This window comes from Osmerus eperlanus, chromosome 3, assembly GCF_963692335.1.
Source record: "Osmerus eperlanus chromosome 3, fOsmEpe2.1, whole genome shotgun sequence".
In the NCBI taxonomy this organism is placed as follows: domain Eukaryota; kingdom Metazoa; phylum Chordata; class Actinopteri; order Osmeriformes; family Osmeridae; genus Osmerus; species Osmerus eperlanus.
In genome coordinates this window covers 3,623,391-3,643,387 of record NC_085020.1, presented here as the reverse complement: position 1 = coordinate 3,643,387, position 19,997 = coordinate 3,623,391, and the positions used below count along the sequence as shown (strand labels likewise).

The 19,997-nt window shown below is 49.4% G+C and overlaps 3 protein-coding genes across 6 annotated transcripts; all 3 read left to right on the top strand.

The window, feature by feature from the left end:
* Positions 1–213: 213 nt before the first annotated feature.
* On the top strand, positions 214–4,618 carry col8a1a (collagen, type VIII, alpha 1a). The gene is made up of 2 exons (XM_062456568.1): positions 214–911; positions 1,221–4,618. Exons 1-2 carry the CDS (start codon positions 602–604, stop codon positions 3,158–3,160), a joined length of 2,250 nt encoding a protein of 749 aa, XP_062312552.1. The 5' UTR covers positions 214–601; the 3' UTR covers positions 3,161–4,618.
* A 467-nt stretch (positions 4,619–5,085) lies between these two features.
* Positions 5,086–6,880, top strand: jagn1a (jagunal homolog 1a). The gene is made up of 3 exons (XM_062456547.1): positions 5,086–5,187; positions 5,635–5,759; positions 5,979–6,880. The coding sequence occupies exons 2-3, from the start codon at positions 5,671–5,673 to the stop codon at positions 6,439–6,441; spliced, it is 552 nt and encodes a 183-aa protein (XP_062312531.1). The 5' UTR covers positions 5,086–5,187; positions 5,635–5,670; the 3' UTR covers positions 6,442–6,880.
* A 262-nt stretch (positions 6,881–7,142) lies between these two features.
* Positions 7,143–17,265, top strand: tfg (trafficking from ER to golgi regulator). 4 transcript variants are annotated; one of them, XM_062456535.1, is made up of 8 exons: positions 7,143–7,302; positions 8,982–9,193; positions 9,337–9,420; positions 11,825–11,971; positions 12,065–12,232; positions 12,876–13,028; positions 16,602–16,694; positions 16,822–17,265. In XM_062456535.1, exons 2-8 carry the CDS (start codon positions 9,010–9,012, stop codon positions 17,211–17,213), a joined length of 1,221 nt encoding a protein of 406 aa, XP_062312519.1. In that variant the 5' UTR covers positions 7,143–7,302; positions 8,982–9,009; the 3' UTR covers positions 17,214–17,265. The 4 variants fall into 4 exon arrangements, with proteins under 4 accessions (XP_062312519.1, XP_062312518.1, XP_062312521.1 ...); XM_062456534.1 differs by having other exon boundaries at positions 16,819–17,265; XM_062456537.1 differs by lacking the exon at positions 12,876–13,028.
* Positions 17,266–19,997: the final 2,732 nt, after the last annotated feature.

Here is a 19,997-nt window from a genome sequence, read left to right as displayed (position 1 = left end):
AAACATAGCAGAACAAACCAGCAGTAAATGACCTCAGAACACACAGAGATGTTGAGGAGAACACATCACTGGTCTGCATGAGAAGCCGACAGCACACACATCCTCTCTGAACCAGCACACATTCCCATCCCAAATCAACATGTTTAAATGTAATCGTTGTGAATAAATAATAAATATCATTGCGGGTCGTTCTGGGATGTTTTGGCCAGGTCAGTATAGATAAAATATTTTTCTTGAAGGCTGACATTAGATGATTGACTTTCTCAGACACGAACAATTAAAAGGAAATAATTTAATCCCTGCTTTCAAACGACTGTACTGTAATATTTGGTCTGACCAGCAGGGGGAGACAGAGTAAACAGCTGAAGGAGTGACATCTGAGGGGAAGATTTATTACCTGAGAGAGTAAATTACCTAAAGGATCCTACAATGAAGAAAGAAAACTGACACATATATTAATATAACTGTTACCTGAACTTGTGTGATGAAGTGCTTGATTGTGGCACAGCTCAGGCTGACAAGTTACCATGGTAATAGTAACCATCTCTCTTATTTTCTGTCCTAATCATGTCTTTTTTCTTTTTTTTTCTTTTTTTAGGCCATGGCATTCCCTCCCTTCTCCCTCTCCTCCACCCCTATCCTCCTCGCGCTGTTGCAGCTGACAGTGCTCCCTCTGGTGTTCGGAGGGGCGTACTACGGCCACAAGCCACACCCCCAACACCACCAGCCCCTCCCACACCTGGCCCACATGGGCATGGGCAAGGAGGGCCTCCCTCAGCAGCAGTACCTGGGCAAGGACATGCACCACATGCAGTACCCGCAGTACAGGAAAGAACTGCCCCAGATGCCCATGCACATGGGCAAGGAAAACCCTCGCAAGGGTGGCATGAATGGCGGAGGACAGGATAAAGGTGAGACAGGGCTCACATAAAGATCTGATCAGCAATAGCCAGTGATTCAGTGTTAGAACTCACATTTTAGCTATGTTTTCTCACAGATGCCCATTCATGGTTTCTAGCAATCAATGAATTAGGACATGGAAAGTAAATACATTCGTCAGTGTTTCTCAGAAAGAACGCTTGTGTGGGGGAAAAGCATTCCCCCGGCACCTAAACAACAAAACTAAATCCTGATGATCTGGGCACTACATTAGCAGTTATCTGATGTAAGAACCCATGTCTGTAGATCAACTTGTTATTTATGAGTCGTATGTCCTCTAGGTCTGACCATTCCCAGTGGAGCAGAAGGGTACCCAGCAGGTGAGCCAGGACCGTCTGGACCAGCAGGACCAGAGGGCCCCGCTGGCCCCCCTGGGCCTGCAGGAAACGGAGAGCCAGGACTCCCTGGTAACCCTGGCCCACAAGGCCCACCAGGGTTCCCTGGAGTGGGCAAACCAGGGCTCCCAGGTGTACCCGGAAAGCCAGGCGGCTTAGGTGAGCAAGGGCTGCCCGGGGAGCTGGGCCCTAATGGTCCCGAGGGAGAGATAGGACAGCCAGGGCCTCAGGGGCCCCCTGGTCCTCCAGGCCTGCCAGGGATGGGTAAGCCTGGGGGTCAGGGTCTCCCAGGCCAGCCGGGCCCCCGAGGGGAACCAGGGCACAAGGGCCTCCCAGGACTACCGGGGTTACCAGGATCTAAAGGAGACAAGGGGATCGGTCAGCCAGGACAGCCAGGACATAAGGGCCTACCGGGGCCCCCTGGACTTCCAGGCCAAGGAGGGGTGCCAGGAGTGGGCAGGCCAGGGATGAATGGGGTGCCAGGTCCACCAGGAGGCCCGGGGAAGCCCGGTGGCCCTGGTGAACCAGGACCAGCAGGGCCACCAGGAGAAGGGGGAGATGTCGGCCCACCAGGTCTGCCCGGCCAGGGGAAACCAGGCCAGAGCGGCCTCCCGGGACAGGCAGGCTTACCAGGAGGGAAGGGCCACCCAGGACCGCCTGGTCTGCCTGGGAAGCCAGGTCTGCCTGGCTTCGGTAAGCCGGGGTTCCCCGGACCAAAGGGTGATAAAGGGATGGGAGGGCAGCCTGGAGGACCAGGGCCGAAAGGAGACAAAGGGCACGGTGGTTTGCCCGGAATGCTTGGACCCCCTGGAACTAATGGACCACCTGGTGGCCCCGGGCCTATGGGTCCCCCTGGGGGAGTTGGTGGCCCTGGACCCAAAGGGGAGGCTGGAGAGGGAGGACCGAAGGGGCTTGACGGAGGTCTGGGTGAGCCCGGACCTCCTGGCCTGCCTGGTGAGAACGGCCTCCCAGGAGAAGGAGGGGAGCCCGGACCCAGAGGCCCACCTGGACTCTCAGGGCCTAAAGGAGAAGGTGGACACAAAGGGCTCCCAGGTCTCCCTGGAGCTCAGGGCCTGCCGGGACTGAAGGGAGACGGAGGACTTCCAGGTGAGGTGGGTCCCCAAGGTCCTAAAGGTATCCCAGGAATGGGAGGTGCTGGCGGGCCTATCGGACCACCTGGTCTTCCTGGGCCCAAAGGAGACGGTGGCTCCCCGGGTCAGCCTGGCAACGTAGGCGAGGGCAGCCCAGGTGTTCCTGGTCCTGTCGGACCTCCAGGGAAAGCAGGTCCAGGAGGACCTCCAGGACAACCAGGTCAGGCAGGCCCTCCTGGACCACCAGGCCCACCTGGAGCCCCTTCCCTGACCCCCGACATGAGCGGAGTCCTCCCTGAGATGGGTCATGGGCTGGATGGCGTGAAGGCCGGAGGCTACGGCAAGAAAGGCAAATACGGTGGGAATGGCGCCGGAGAAATCATGGGCGCCAACGGTCTGGAGATGCCGGCATTCACCGCTCTGGTGACCACACCCTTCCCACCCGTGGGCAGTCCAATCGTCTTCGACAAGCTCCTGTACAACGGTCGTCAGAACTACAACCCCCAGACTGGCGTCTTCACCTGCGACATGCCCGGGATCTACTACTTTGCCTACCACATCCACTGCAAAGGAGCCAACGTGTGGGTGGCTCTGATGAGGAACAATGAGCCGGTCATGTACACGTACGACGAGTACAAGAAGGGTTTCCTGGACCAGGCCTCAGGCAGCGCTGTGTTGCCCCTGCAGCCAGGGGACACTGTGTTCCTCCAGCTGCCTTCAGACCAGGCCGCTGGACTGTACGCCGGCGAGTACGTCCACTCATCTTTCTCTGGGTATTTGTTGTACCCCATGTAGAAACCTGGAACAAGAGGGGGATGGGGGAGAAACTGAGGAGAGACGTGGGAACGGGTGGTTGAGAGCGTAGGAGTGTGTGGTGAGATGGCACGTGTTGAAAAGGTTGATCATGGGATACTTCGATGTGAGTTGTTTTCAATGAAACATGAAGTATCTGTTGAGGTCTGCGGTACATTGTTGTAGAGATGGACATGAGAGGGAAGGTTTCTGACGGAGTAATCTGAAAGAGGAGTGTGGATGTGATATACAGTTACTTTATAGCCATCTGAAGACTGAAAAATGGAAGTTAATAATATCTGCTTGGATTAAAAGCTTGTTTTAAAGAGTGAATTGGAAATTGCAAATAGTTTATGTGAAAATATCACTTATTGTTTGGTGTTTGTCACAGAATGCCAAGGCTTTCCCTGCCCCTTAATGTTCTTAAGCAAACTGGCAGCTGCCCTAAACTGATTTTGTGGCAAAGAATGTAAATTGGATTTAAAACATGAAAGGAAAATACGTTTTAAGAAAATAAAATGTCACGAGAAATTGTATCAGTCACGATGCAGCGATAGACAATTGATCTTGATTGTTCAAGATTCCAAAAGATTAGTTCCCTCTTATTTTGTACTTGTATGTTTTTTTCCTCATTATTTTCTGACTATTATATACAAACACCATTTGTGATGTTTAAGAAGATTTTGGCAGATGCAATGGACGTAATTTACAGTGACATGGGTACAGGAGTGTTGTAAAATGCCTTTTGTGGTATGGAGAAACTCTTAACAGACAGACTGTTTGACCCAGAAATATGAAAACCACTGCTGTCTATGAACAGACCCATGTCTTAATGTTTGTCAACATCTGAAGGAAGCAGTAGCGTTGTTGTTGGCCAAGAAAAGAAAAATTGCTTTAGAGAGCACAGACCCTTTTTTTCAGAGATTTGTACAGCTTATAGGGAGAGATTGATATTTGATACTGATTACATCACCCCCACTGACGTAACAGGATTTTAATCATTCTTACGTTCTTACTTCAATAAAAAAAAAAAAATTAAAGTCTGGACTTTTGGATAGAATGATTCCTCAGTGTATTATTAGCTAAGATGAGCACAATGCATTTTCTGGTGTATATTTTGGCCTAATTCTAAATCAGGACTCCTCCTTTCTGGACCCGTCATTGTAAAACTATTATAAGAACAGTAACATCAGTAGAAATAGGCTGAGATTGCATTTTCCCCTTTGCTCCTCACCCCTAGCACAAAACATGTGAAATGGAGTTTCACATGACAAAAGTCTTAGAACAACAATTGTCTCTGTAATTTATTATTTTGATTACTTTGTTTTTTTTTTCATATGGGACCATGGTGATAAACTGTTAGTATAACCAAAAGAAAACTGTTTTAATATTATACTGTTATTACTGTTGATGTTGTTTTTTTTTTAAATAAAGATGATTTAATTAAGAAAGACAGTTGTGTTTTATTGAATAGGGCCTGCCAACAAAACAGAAGTAATCATATAAAATAGTGTGCTGTGTGAAATTTCAATGGTCCACTTAGCTTCTTAAATAATAAATACATTTTAAGATTATTGATCTTGGTACTGAGACAATGAATTATGTAGCAACACAATTCCATCCATAATTTATCTCAGATATTGAGTTATAACCCTTTAGTAGATTTATCTACACATTTGAGAATGTCACGACGATCTATCAAAAATGTCTTTTAGGGGATTTTAGATGAGTCGATATTACATTTTCCTTACATATTATAAAGTTAACAACAGAGACTTCCGTTCACATTCATAATTGGTTAGAACATCGTGATATAGGCTTGTAACATGTTTATACGAGGACCAGCGACCAGAGAGGGGAAGCTGCGCGGAAGATGTTGATTGGATGTGGAAGGCGACCATGGGATGCTCTGCACGTGCGCAGACCATGTCCAGCCGGGCGCTGCACTTGTTCAGCTTTCACTCTCTATGCTGTGCCGAGCTGATTATCAGTCCGGGGTTATCTTTTCGCTAGTCTTGGAAAAGTAAACGGTAAGTGTACTGAATAGTTATTTAAAAGACAAATGCACATGGCTAAATATAGGGAAATTATTGTTGAGGGCAAAGCTGAGATTTAAACGAGCAGTTTGATGGCTAGGTCCAAGTACTAGTAGCCAGCTAGCTGTCACCTAGGAGCCTAGCATCAGAGTGACATCTGGCGTAGCACAAAGAAACTCCATCCCCCTACTTTTGAGTAGCTTGTAGCTATCGAGTATCTAGCGAGTGTCTAGATCGTAGTTGCGAGAACCTCGAAAAATATTGCCAGAATTTGTAGCACTACGTTTGATCTATGTGAAGTATCAGGGGAAAAGCTTTCCAAACCAGGATTTTCTAGCGTTATTGGTGTCATCCAACAGCTGTTGTAAAATATTTACTGTGTAGTCAATTACCTAACGTATCTATTTTCTGTACCACAAATACATATTCTGATGTTGCCAGGCTTTTGCGTGTCTGTCAGAGCAGTTTGTGTACAACATGACATCTCGTGTTGGCCCACGAGCTGCTGGCACTGATGGGAGCGACTTCAAACACAGGGAGAAGGTGTCCTCGCACTACCAGATGAGGTGAATAAGGACGTCTGTCTGCCTTCTCTGTCTCCCCCAAAGGGGTTTCTGTCCGTCATTTGGTCTGTCCGTCTGTTTATCTTGCGTGTCTATCGCTCTGCTTGATCCATCTTTATCCAGTTGGTTTATTCCCCTGTGTGTTTGACGTGTATATTGTCTATGTATCGATGGCCTGCATCTCTGTCAACCGAACGCCCCCTATATTGTTTTGTGTTCTAGCGCCAGTCTAAAGTCAGAAGTGCGTAAGCTGAATTTCGTCCATCTCATTACCTGGCTCATGATTGCTGCCCAGGTGACAGTCAGCCACCTGAGCCTCGTGTCACATGACACGGTTGCCACACCCTACCAATGGGAGTACCCTTACCTGCTGAGTCTCCTCCCCCTGCTCTTCAGCAGCCTATCACTGCCCAGGAACAACATCAGCTATCTCGTCATCTCCATGATCAGCTCTGGGCTGTTCTCTGTGGCTCCACTTATCTACGGCGCCATGGAGATGTTTCCTGTCGCCCAGCAACTGTATCGGCATGGCAAAGCGTACCGGTTTATCTTCGGGTACTCGGCGGTGACGGTTATGTACCTGGTGATGGTGATCGCCGTGCAGGTGCATGCCTGGCAGATCTACTACTGCAAGAAGCTTCTGGACGCGTGGTTCAACTCCACACAGGAGAAGAAGAAGAAATAGTCAGGAAACGTCAAGATTGTGATTTATGACTGGTGAAAAACAGTTTTTATTTATCTTTCTCCTTTTTCTCTCGGTTTATGAGTATTAAGTTGGGCTATTTATGAATTCATGTATTTATATATTTTGTAAATTATGATATACCTTATGTCGGGACACAACACACATTTATATTGCCATGATGGTTTAGGTTGACAGGAATAGATCGGCCACTTCAGAGCCAGAAAACACAGATTGATAAGATGTGCCATGTTTCAATAGCAGGAGAACACTGTGTCTTACTGTAATGAAGGGGTCTGGACCGACAGTACTCTCATCCTATGCTGTTGATCCATTATTTATTTAGTTGGCTGTGACATTTGCACTCAATACAACTGTCTGTACATGTTTTGTTACCAGTGCATATTTGAAACCTATAATCAACATTAAAATTAAAAAGCTATCTGGTCCAGGTATTTTTCTGTATCCATTCACAAATTCACATGGGCCATTCACTCTCCATTCACATATTTTACTATGTATACAGTCTCACTGTATACAGTGCACATACACACCCAGTTCATATAACTCAACGACACAATACTATACAAATTTAACATGAAGCAAATGCACTCGACAACCGAGCTTGTTCGGGCCTTGTCCTGACGAAAGTTCAGCGCTCAGCCCAATTTGGCCGAGGGAGGCAGAGGCAGTGCGTCTGCGCACCGCTGTATGCCACGTACGGTTTGACGTTGACAAGCAAGTAGACTTCCTGATGTGAAGCTTGGGATCTGTCAGTGCCAGCCATCCCGGTTAACAGCTTTCGGTTGACACGGTCCTCCTGTCAAAAACACCGAATAAACGGGATTAAGTCGTCTTGTTCAGGTGAGAATTGCCGACCTTCTAGTTTCGATGCTCAAACCAAGGGAGCTGCTGGCTAAGTGATATTAGCCGCTGATCTGATCGATACAGATGCTACCAGCATTGCTAGCATAGTAATGTGTGTTAGCATTTTCGCTATCCTAGCTAGCTACAGGTAAGAGCTTTCGTCGTTATAAACCTTATGCAGGCACGTTGGTTTAAAATGTAAGTATCATATTGTTTGTTTGTTGCTCAAATCATAGAAAAATAATACATGATGGTAGTCTATGCAATGTCTGGTGGTAAACTTGGATTTTCAGCAGCCGGTCAGAATGAAGTAGGGCAAGGAGAGTATTATTTTGCAGGATTCCATCATTCCATTTTGCATTGGGAGTACAATCGGGTCTTTATTAGGCATGATTCTATATCCCGTCAGTGACACAGGAAAATGGCCTAGCTTGCTAATATAATTAGCTAGCCAGCTACATAAGCTACGTTTACCAGCTATCTTGCTAGAGCTGTAGCAAGCTATAATAAACATTAGCGACAAATCAATTCGGCAATCTATAACAGGGGTTGAACTGCATTTTTAAGGTTGAAAATGTAAGCTAGCCTACTACGTCGTTGTTAAAATCTGGACACGTACTAGTAGTCTAGTTAGCTAGCAATTCATACTTGGCTAGGGTTAGCTACGCTAATGCCTGGTCATTAGCTTAGCAAAGTTTAAAGTTTATCCACTAGCTAACGCGTTAGCTACTGCTAACTCGCTAACTCGCCAGCCAGCTTACGAAATCAGTAAAAAGGCTCAAAGACTGTAGCTCTTCCATTTATGTCTAGCTTGCTGATGTCTGTAAATGTAGTCATTTGTTAATCTTAGCGACAGTCTAACCGGCAAATTCAGGCTTTGCTAGTTTTGGCAAAAAAGGGTGTGTCAAAGTTGATAAGTGTAAACTTGTTTTGTGTTGAGACCGCGCTACTGAATGACGGGTGTCTTCCACAACAGTGAATATAACACATAATTAATTCTCTACCTAGCTAGCTACAAGTTGGTGTGGGAGGTGGCTTTCTCTATCCGATGTCATGACAACGGTAGCAGACAATGACAAACTCTTCTATAGAGATTTAATCCTAACTAAACAAGTGATTGATAAGCAATTGATTTAATTACTCAACTGATAACTGCGAAGGAATGTATTTGACCTGTACGGCCAATCCGTGACTTCATAAGCATACAAGGAGCCGTGAATTGAGCTACTTGGCCGTGCGACAAATTACCTACCTACCATGTTCTATATTCCATCATCATTGATTGATTACTTAATAATAAAGAGCCCATTCAACACAATTGCCTTACATACGCTCTTATCCAGAGGCTCGTTTTACAGTGACCAAAGTCTGGGAAAGACGTTAAGACCCAGGCCTTGTTCAAGCTAGAGGCCTATGCCAGCTCAGCCTGTAGTATGTACCTTAGACTTTGGAAGCAGAGTGGAGATGTACACTTTACTGTATTCTACTGCCAAGCAGAGAAGTGACTCCAGACCACACCATCCAGATTCAGCCTTATTAAAAAAGACAAGATTGGATGCCAGAATAACACCATTTTTTTTTTTTTTTTACTTATTTAATGCCCCCCCCCCTTCCAAAGTTTGTTTGTGATCACAAAAAACAAAGCGTATTTGTTTTATCCTCCCTCTCATCCCCAGCGGTGGGAGAAGCAGAGGGCTGGGCACCATGAACGGACAGTTGGACCTCAGCGGGAAGCTGATCATCAAAGCCCAGCTGGGCGATGACATCAGACGCATCCCTATCCACAACGAGGACATCACGTACGACGAGCTGGTTCTGATGATGCAGCGCGTGTTCCGCGGCAAGCTTCAGAGCAGCGACGAGGTCGCCATCAAGTACAAGGACGAGGGTAAGAGGTTTATGGGACCAGGCCCAGACGAGTCCGGGTCAAATACAAGGACTGGGCTGAGAGGGCTTCAAGGGCTTGTGTTGGAGGAGGGGGAGTAACTGCGTCACCTGTTTGTTGACGTTTCTTCTGTTCTCTTCCCGCAGACGATGACCTCATCACTATTTTCGACAGCTCGGACCTGTCTTTCGCCATCCAGTGCAGTAGAATACTCAAACTCACCTTGTTTGGTAAGAGCACTCCCGTCACCGGCAGAAACTTTTGATGAACTCTTCTATAGGGCACCGGTTATTCTTCCCCCTCCTCCTCTTCCCCCTCCTCCTCTTCCCCCTCCTCCTCTTCCCCCTTCCAGCCGGATCAGTGCAACGCTAGAGGGCGGTCTGGCTCCATGCTCTGCCTTGTGCAGACTGCAGGGGCTCTCATGCTGCTTAGATATCAGCTTAACACCTTTTCTCCTTCCCTCTCTCAATCTCACCCCCCTCCCTCAATATCCCTCCCACCCGCTGCCCCCCCTCTCTCCCTCCTGTGTCCCTCCTGTGTCCCTCCTGTGTCCCTCCTGTGTCCCTCCTGTGTCCCTCCTGTGTCCCTCCTGTGTCCCTCCTGTGTCCCTCCTTTGTCCCTCCTTTGTCCCTCCTTTGTCCCTCCTTTGTCCCTCCTTCTCTCTCTCTCTCTCTCTCTCTCTCTCTCTCTCTCTCTCTCTCTCTCTCTCTCTCTCTCTCTCTCTCTCTCTCTCTCTCTCTCTCTCTCTCTCTCTCGCTCTCTCTCTCGCTCTCTCTCTCTCTCTCTCTCTCTCTCTCTCTCTCTCTCTCTCTCTCTCTCTCTCTCTCTCTCTCTCTCTCTCTCTCTCTCTCTCTCTCTCTCTCTCTCTCTCTCAGCAGTGTGCAGCTTTGTGTGTAGCATCTGGCCACTGGAGGGTGAGCTAAGCCTGTGTTTCCCTAACTGGGTACTTCATGTCCTCAGTTAATCCTTCCATCGCCAGTTAGCCAAGGTCGGCAACACCGTGAAACATGGTCACAACCATCATTATCATCATCAAATATTTAGCTGTCCTGTCTGGCATGACGTTACTCAGTCAGCCTGTTCATAAACCACGCGATAGCGCTGTATCTGTTCTCACCTCTGAGGCCAGCAAAGCCGGCCTGTCACTCCGGCCTGTCAGCGTGTCAAATAAGAGCCACACTCTTATTTGACAGAATTCATGGGCACACTCGCACACGAATACTCCTACACACACATACACACACTTTCATCTTGCCAAGTGGCAAGGTCCCTTCGGCTGGTTTGGTTGTCTTATATCAACATGACAGCCGTGTCATGGAGAGAGAGGATTCTGTTGCGAGGACCTATGCACGTGACCATGCAGTCATTTTTTACCCCATTTATTAGAGGTGGATTCAATGTTAAGGGTTAGGCCTGCCTCCCAACTCTCCGTGTGTGTGTGTGTGTGTGTGTGTGTGTGTGTGTGTGTGTGTGTGTGTGTGTGTGTGTGTGTGTGTGTGTGTGGCTCTGTTCCCAGAGCCTTGTCTGAATCAGGTGCACCACATAAACACAGTATGCACATAATAAATAACAAAGAATGGGACTGTAATATATATATATATGTATGTGAGTTTGGTGTGTGTGTGAGAGAGACATGTGGGTTTCTGTGCTTCAACCGCAACATTCCTGATTGCTGAGACGCTGACAGACTAGGGAAGATAAAACAGTGGAAAACACCTGCAGGGATACTGACCCACTGGACTCTAAATGTGTGTGTGTATGTCCAGAGAGATTCCTGACTCAGTGTCTGGTTTGTTGGGTTCCCATGTTTTCTGTGGCTGTAGAGCTGAACACCACGGTCCATTACTGGCACCCCAGCACGTCTGATTTTCTCATTCCATTAAACTGATCTGGTTCGGTCCAGTTTGATCCGGTCTGGACCGCTCACCTTCTCCCCTCCATGACCTTTAACCGGATCAATCCGGAACACCACACGTCCTTGCACCGTGACCAACCCAGCCCCTAGAACCTTCCTTTAATTCCCTTAACCACAACCATGCTGTTTACAACCACTAACCAACCTCCCAGGCTAGCCAACCTCATGGTGGGGGTTGGTATGTTGTGGATAGGAGGGGTCAGGACAGCCAGACGTCCGTCATGGCTGTGTCCGTGTCCAGCAGAGTGGGGAGCTCCCTGCTAGCAGGGGGCAGAGATGGAGCTGCAGCTAGCAGGGAGTGGAGATGGAGCTGCAGCTAGCAGGGAGTGGAGATGGAGCTGCAGCTAGCAGGGAGTGGAGATGGAGCTGCAGCTAGCAGGGAGTGGAGATGGAGCTGCAGCTAGCAGGGGGCAGAGATGGAGCTGCAGCTATCAGGGGGCAGAGATGGAGCTGCCGCTAGCAGGGGGCAGAGATGGAGCTGCAGCTAGCAGGGGGCAGAGATGGAGCTGCAGCTAGCAGGGGGCAAAGATGGAGCTGCAGCTAGCAGGCGGCAGAGATGGAGCCACGGTTTCCACTGTCCTCAACTCTTCAGGCTGCAGTCGTATGTTCACTAAATGCTGGAGTATGTTTGAATCCAACTAATGTCGGTGTCCCTCTTTCTCTCTTGTTCTTTCCTTCTCTCCTTTCCTGTTTCTTCCCCCTCACCTCCGTGTCTGCAGTTAACGGCCAGCCTCGTCCCCTGGAGTCCAGCCAGGTCAAGTATCTGAGGAGGGAGCTGATTGAGCTGAGGAACAAAGTCAATAGTCTGCTGGACAGCCTGGAGCCCTCGTCAGAGCACAGCCTGGTGGCCAGCGCCCCCCCCAGCGGTACACACACACACACACACAGAGAGCAGGATAGTCTCTGACGCTGCCACACTAGACCTGTCTGTGTGCTACAGCGACTCCTCTCTCCTGCAGATGGAGCGGAGGGGCGGGAGGGGAAGGCCCTGGCGACCGACCCGGCCGTGAAGCAGGCCACGCCCGTCAGCGCTGCCAGCATGTCTGCCTTCGACCCCCTGAAGAACCAGGACGAGGTCAGCAAGAGCGTCATCTCCTCCTTCGGCCTGAGCGAGGACCAGCTCCCAGGTACGTCCCTCGCCCTCCTCTCCTTCCACCTGCCTGGCCTGTCCGTCCATCCCTTCAGCCCTCCGTCCTTCCACCTGCCTGGCCTGTCCGTCCATCCCTTCAGCCCTCCGTCCTTCCACCTGCCTGGCCTGTCCGTCCATCCCTTCAGCCCTCCTCTCCTTCCACCTGCCTGGCCTGTCCGTCCATCCCTTCAGCCCTCCGTCCTTCCACCTGCCTGGCCTGTCCGTCCAGCCCTTCAGCCCTCCGTCCTTCCTCCTGCCTGGCCTGTCCGTCCATCCCTTCAGCCCTCCTCTCCTTCCACCTGCCTGGCCTGTCCGTCCAGCCCTTCAGCCCTCCGTCCTTCTGTGGATCGGCAGTTCCGTCCGTCTATCATCCATGCGTGTGTCCATCCATCCATCTGTCAATCCATCCATCCTTCCGTCCTTCTATGGATCTATCTTTCCATCCTTCCATCCTTCAGTCTGTTCTTCCATTCACCCATCAAGTCATGTGATCGTTCCATGCACCACGCCCTCCTCTGTGCGTGATCCTGACCGCTCCCCTCAGTTACTCCTCCCCTCTCTGTGCGTGTCCTGACCGCTCTCCTCAGTGCCCCCCCCCCCCCTCTCTGTGCGTGTATTGACCCCCTGACCGCTCCCCTCAGTGCCCCCTGGTGTTGCTGCTGAAGAGCGCTCAGGGACTCCAGACAGTATCGCCTCGTCCTCGTCTGCGGCCCACCAGCCAGGCCTGGCCCCCCAGGCCCAGGCCCCGTACCCTGGGGTGCAGCAGCCGCAAGGACCCCCCGCCACCATGGATGGTACGCACACACACACACACACACACGAACCCGCGTTTGTGGCCAGAAGGGGGGCTTGGCTCTTGTGTACATTGACATTAGTTGATTAGTATCCAGGCAGGATGTGTAGGGAGTGTAGTGTGTGTTTTACGACTGTGTGTGGAGCAGGAGTTAGCAGTGTGGGAGGTTTAGCACTTCCAGCTAACTGTCATAAGTGCCTCCAGTCTACAGGGACCTCTAAAGTCTGTTTCCTGTGTGTGTGTGTGTGCGTGCGTGTGGGACTTTCTCCTATCAGAGAGATTGGAATGAGGTTTCTCAAACTCAAAGGGCTTTATCTGATTAGGGTAACTAGTCCTAGGCCAGGGTAACTAGTCCTAGGCCAGGGTAACTAGTCCTAGGCCAGGGTAACTAGTCCTAGGCCAGGGTAACTAGTCCTAGGCCAGGGTAACTAGTCTTAGGCCAGGGTAACTAGTCCTAGGCCAGGGTAACTAGTCCTAGGCCAGGGTTGTGCTGTCAGTTCTGCTCTTGTTGTTGTGGAACGTTTGACCACAGCAGTCCTGGTCAAACAGCCATGTTGTTCTCCACCCCCCCCCCCCCCCCCCCCCGCTCTCCGTCTCACACTATTAACAGACCCAGGGACACTGAGTCACTGTCACAATAATAATCTGGTTTTATGTGAAGCGTGGTATATAGAGTTACAGAGCAGGCCTCAGAAATTGACCGTGCTGCTGTTGTGAGCAAAATGTTCTTTTTGAGTTGTTATGAAAGCTGATGGTTTCTTGGGACCCAGCAGGCGGTCACCATCTTGTAAGGATTACCATGTAGACCAGCGCGGCGTGAATACTACTTCATCCAGAGTGCTAAATATGGGCCGGGCCTTTCACTCATCTTTTTACTATCTTTCTATCACATGTTTTTTTTTCTCGATCCTACCCTCTCCCTCCTCCATCCATATCTGTGACTAAAGCGGTTACCGTAGGAACGCATGCAGCCGTGTTGTCACGGCTACAGTGTTACCCACGGAGACGGACGCTCCGACGTGTCGCTCCACAACAAGCTCCCCCAGATGTGTGGAAGCATGTTGTCTGCTCTGTGACTGCTGACCAGACAGACCCCCCCCTGGTCTCACCCCCCCCCCCCCCCTCCTGTCTCCAGCCAGGCAGCATGGAGAAACACTTGTCCTCTCTGAGCCGGTGTGGAGATGAATGAACGAGGGAGCGTGGAGGAATGAAAACAAACGAGCCCCCTCTCTCCGTTCATCACACTCTTCTTCCCTACCCCCCCCCCCCTCCCTCCCTCTCTATCTGTCTGTCTGTGTGTATTTCCCCTGTTCCTGGCGCCCTGCAGGGCTGTCTTCAGCAGGGGCGGGGTGAGGGGGGCGGGGGTAGTGAATGTTATGTCCATGTTAATGTTGCGTTCCCCAAAGGTCGACTGAGTTTCTCCTTTTGGAGCGGAGGGGATTCCCAGGAATGGATTGGCCCTGAGTACTGCTGACAGACAGACAGACTGGTCTCTCTCTCTGGTCTCTCTCTTGTCTTGTGCATTCAGTCATGGACAGAGCTGTTAAGGGAGAAGACTGAAATACTTATGAGGGGACAGGAGACCCTTCTAGAATGTTTGTATCTCTCCGAACCAGCCGGTCCAGGCAGTGTAATGTGGTCACGACCTGGGCCTGTCACGACCTGGGCCTGTCACGACCTGGGCCTGTCTCTGTAGTAGCTCCAACCCTGCACTATCTCAGGAGGATCAGTTTGTCTTCCTCCCTTCATTCATCCCTGTATGCCGGGCTGCAGCTGCTGGGCTGGGCACAAGGTGTGGTCTGGCCTGGTCTGCTCTGGTCTGGTCTGGCCTGCTCTGGTCTGGTCTGGTCTGGCCTGCTCTGGTCTGGTCTGGCCTGCTCTGGTCTGGCCTGCTCTGGTCTGGTCTGGTCTGGCCTGCTCTGGCCTGGTCTGGACCGGTACAGGCGGACAGAGTTACTGTGTCTCCTGCTCTCTGCTGGGACGAACCCAGAAGCATGGCAGCTATATAATCTCTCTTTTCACACACACACACACTCACACACACACTCACACACACACGCTCAGTACATCTGGATTTGAGTGTACAGGCATGGACTGTAGGGCTCATTACAGAGCACCAATACAGCAAGGAGCTTTAACTTTGAGATCTTTCCCAAACCCACCAATCTCTCCAACCCTCCATCTATCCCTCCATCATCCTGACTGGCAGCATTATAGTTGGAACATCTCCAGTTCCCTCTCGCAGTCATGTCACCCAACCCAAACAAGCCCAGGCAGGGAGCACCAATAGGAAATGAGAATGGAATACAAAGGCATGATTTAGATTAATGGAGAACTAAGAGTATCACAGTGTAGTGATGCAGACTTAAGGTAGATGTGTGTGTGTTTCTGGCTGGTTGGACGGCTGGCTGGGCCTCCATATGTAGTGTAGCAGGTCTTCATTAGTCTACCAGGCCATTGTACGACAGAGTTATTTTATTTTCCTCTACGTTTTATGAGATTTTTCCCTCAAGAGTTTTGGCACATTTGGGCTCCAGCTGTTTGGACTAGAAGTGTGTGTGTGTGTGTGTGCATATATACATGTTTTGTCAGTTTTTATGCATGTGCCTCTGTTTGTTTGTTTGTGTGTGGTGTTGCTATGTCTGTGCTCAGGGCATTTCAGAAGAACAGCCTGGACACACAAATGGGCTTACCTTGGCCTGGCCTGGCCTGGCCTGGCATAGCATGGCATTAGTGTAGTGATGGCTATCTGCTTTCACAACCCCTGTGCTCCAAGTAGTCCCCCCCACACACACACACACACACACACACACACAAGATTACGTGACCAGGGACTGAGAGAGAGGAGGAAGAGAGGGCGAAGGTGGAAGACGCCTCTCAGCTTGTTTGCTGAAATCCCAGACTGATTGACACTCATTCCAAAACCTCAGGCGAACCAATAGCCAGCCATCGTTCCTCCTAAGACCCTTCATAGATTCCTTCCTGTCCATACCAGCAATCAGACTGAGCCAGCTCTGATCTTGCACGCACTCCGACACACCCACGCTCAAACGCTCGTGTGCCCCAACATCAGTGAGCTCATGGCTAGTAAAAACACAGAGGGAAGTGACTGTCTACGGCCCCAGACAAGGCCTGTTTGGACAATCTTCCAACACACACACACAGCATTTGTTATGACAGACAGTGTGTGTGTGTGTGTGTGAGAGAGTGTGTCAGCTCTCTGGTCTCCGCGGCCAGCAGTGTTTAGCTTGGAGCCATGCAGCGGGGTGTAATGTACCGTAGAGAGTTGTGTCTGTCTGTCTAATCCCAAAGAGTCGATGGAACCCAACGCACACTAGCGACCGTAGCAGCTAGCGTCATGCACACTCGTTCTTTCATTCTGTACAGACGTGTGCGTGTGTGTTTGTGTGTGTGTGTGTGTGTGTCTCTGTCTCCATGCAGTCATCTTCTCATTTTAAAAAGAGAATGTCATTTATCTGTCTACCCCGGAGAGGTAGACCATCCCTCTCAGCTTCTGTTTGATGTAACAGTGCACTCATACAATCTCTCTCTCTCTCCCCTCTCCCCCCCCCAGGTCAGGTGTACCAGCAGTACCAGGCTCCAGGTGGTTACCCCCCCCAGCAGCCAACTGCCCCCCAGCAGCAGTACAGCATGCAGCAGTACCCTGGTAACACACACACGTGCAGTCGCACACACACACTTACACTTTTGTTCTCATTACTGTCCGCTGACAGTCTGAATTCAGGAATGATACCCTTCTTTCTCTCTGTGTGTGTCCCCCCCCCCTCCAGCAGGGTACAGCCCCCAGCCCGGAGCCCCCCAGCCCGGCCAGCCCCAGCAGCAGTTCCAGAACTACCCAGCCCCCGCCGCCCAGGCCCCCGCCCCGGGCCAGGCCCCCGCCCCCAGCTTCCAGGGGGCCCAGCAGCAGCCCCAAGCCCCCCAGGGAGCCCAGCAGTACCCCCCTGGGGCCTTCCCTCCCCAAAACTACACCTCCCAAGCTACCCAGCCGGCTAACTACACCCTGCCCCCCAGCTCCCAGCCCGGCCCGGCGTACCAGCCCCGCCCCGGGTACACCCCGCCCCCCGGCACCAACGCCACCCCACCCCCAGGGGCGTCCAACCCGTACGCCCGCAACCGCCCCCCCTACGGCCAGGGCTACACCCAGCCTGGCCCCGGGTACCGGTAAAGAGGGGAGGAGAAGTGTCCGTGACCGACCCTTACACACACACACACACACATATACACACACACCCGACCCCTCCCCCCATCCCAGTCCCCAACGCCCCCCTACAGTTTGGTTTGGACTGGGCTCGGTAAACATGGTCTTCCCCTCTCCCCACACACACACGACCGCACACACACCCCCCTCTCCGCTGTCCCAAGTTATCAAGTCTGAATCTGAGAAACGAGCACACACACACACACATACCCCACAGTCTGCTTATTGTCTTTGTTATGTTGTCTCTCTCTCCAACACACTGCTGTCATCGTTTGTGTTTTGTTCTGGCCCCTTCTGTACCTACACCCCCCACCTCCCCCCCCCCCCCTCATGTCTTTTGTCATGGTGACCATGGTACCAGTCTGTATGCACCCACTGTGAGAGACCAAAGCAGACTGTCCTTAGTTCTAAATGTTAATGTTTGTTTGTTTGTTTGTTTCATGGTAACCCCGTTTTGTTTTGTTAGTCCAACATCACCTATCATGTCTGCATTTATGTCATGCCGGGTGGTAGACATGAAGTTGATGTCTTTATGAATCTAACTGATCGTTTGGGTGTGGTTTTGCAGGCGAGTGTCTATAGATGCATCTCAGAGGCCTGATGATTGGCAAAAATATATAAACTTAAAGTAAAACTGCTACCTGTTTGGTGTTTTGTTTTGATCACTGCCCACCGCCATGTTGGTATTAAGATGTGTCGTTGACCCGGCCCTTTATTGAGAACACTAGTTGAAGTGATGGTTCATGGGAGGTGTAGTTCTTTAAGCTTTGTGAAGGATCCTACCAATGTCTAGCCTCTTAGAATAATCTCCTGTTTGGCTTACCATGCATCCTTTCTCATTCTTTTCTCATCTATCTTTTCACTGTTTTTTTCTAATATATCAATCAGAGATTCCACCTTGAAGTGACATTAGTTATGTATAAATCTGTAACATTTTTTGTTTTCCTCTCTGAAACCTAATAAAGGCTTTGAGACCCTCTTTGAATTCATTTTTCTTTGTTTGATTTGTTTAAAATCTGAGACAGATTTATTCTTCTCCAAAGTTTGCTGGCTAACCAACTGATTCAGCCTATATTAGACCCTCCCTTTTTCAAGCTTGGCTTTCCAGAGACCCCAACACCACCTCTCTCTTTTGTTTGAATGAGAGTAAGAGAAAAATGGCTGTTGTGGTGTAACTGTTGGTTAGCTGGCAGTTTTGACTGCCCAATAAAGATCTTTAAAGTCAAAGTCTCTGTCTCTCTGTCTCTGTCTGTCTGTCTGAATCTGTCTCGGCCAGGACTTGGAAAAGCATGGTAATGTTGGTATTCTTGCTTGTTTTCCTAAGCGGGAGTTTTGCTTGGCTGGGACGTGTGTAATGGAAGTCTGTGCTTGCTCTCCTCTGTCATCCTGTCTTCCTGAGTGAGAATAAATGGCTGAAAAAGAGGTTCAGGTTTGAACACAATGGAACCCTCGTGTGTGTGTGTGCGTGTGTGTGGCCCTAGTACAGTATTGTAATACTAATGTATCTACCACAAACAAATGAGAGTCAAAGCGGTAGTAAAAAACAAAAAGAAAGTAACCATACTTAAGATTTATTTTTTGAAAATAGATACAGAAATGATTGTACATTGTCCAAATCAACAACAAAAAATGTCAACTGCAGTCATATGTAGCAACTGTACAAATGTCCCCTCCCCTGGCAACTGGCTTCCATGTCAAACGGCATTTATATACATCGATATTTCATCTTTTCTCAATTCTAGGATCTAAAAAGAATAGGTCTGTCCCAAACCTGTCACCAGATCAAACATAACTTTTAAGGTTGTTGAAAACACACACAGCTACTCCATCTTAAAGTTGTAGAGGAAGATTCATTTTAAGGCCATTTCCCTTCACTGCAGTAAATGTGATCTTGGTGGAGATATTCAAATCATCACTGGATTCTGTCGGTTCCAAGTGAAACCTTGGATCCCTCAGGTCTGCTACGTCAGTGTCAGTTTGTCTCCCTGTAATTATCATTAAACACATATCGATATGGTCCCACAAACAAGGAATTATATGTAAATACCAAATATAAGGCGATTTCGTTTTTTTGCTTAATTCCTTAGAGAAATTGTTCAGTCACATCATTATACATAGAAATATGAGTTGATGCTGTGCAAATAGCAATTGCTAACCCCTTAGGATCGATATGGAGGGAACAGTGTGTAAAGTATTGTGTGTTGTGTCAAACAAGCATCAGGGTTCCAGCGGGATCTTAACCCTTGTGTTCTCCTCGGGTCGTTCTGACCCATCAGTCATTGTGACCCACCGTCGTATTGCGACAACTTTACCGCATACAAAAACAAAGTGAAGCATTTTCTTTTAACCGTCGGGCTGTCTCAGACCCCCCACATTGCGAAGGTTAAAAGAAAAGTATTTTTATTTGTTTTTGTATTGGGTAAAATTGGGTAAACACAATGATGGTTCGTTATGAACCTTTGGGTCATGTGACCCGAAGGCAGCACGAGGGTTAAAAAGTATTTTAAAACGGCCAGATTTTCATCCGAGGTCTTTTATTTCATTTAGTCAGAAAAAAGTTTTTACCCTCGTTCATTTCCAGAAACGCTGGCCGCAGAAAGTTTTTACAAAGTAGCAAAAAATTATTGAGTTGTAGCCTACAAAGCGGAGCTCTAGAGTCCAGGGTTCGAATTACGGGGGGGCTTGGGGGGGTTTGACCCCCCTAAGACATGGACCCCCCCAAAATAAATAAAAACAACAGGTCAGGGGGGT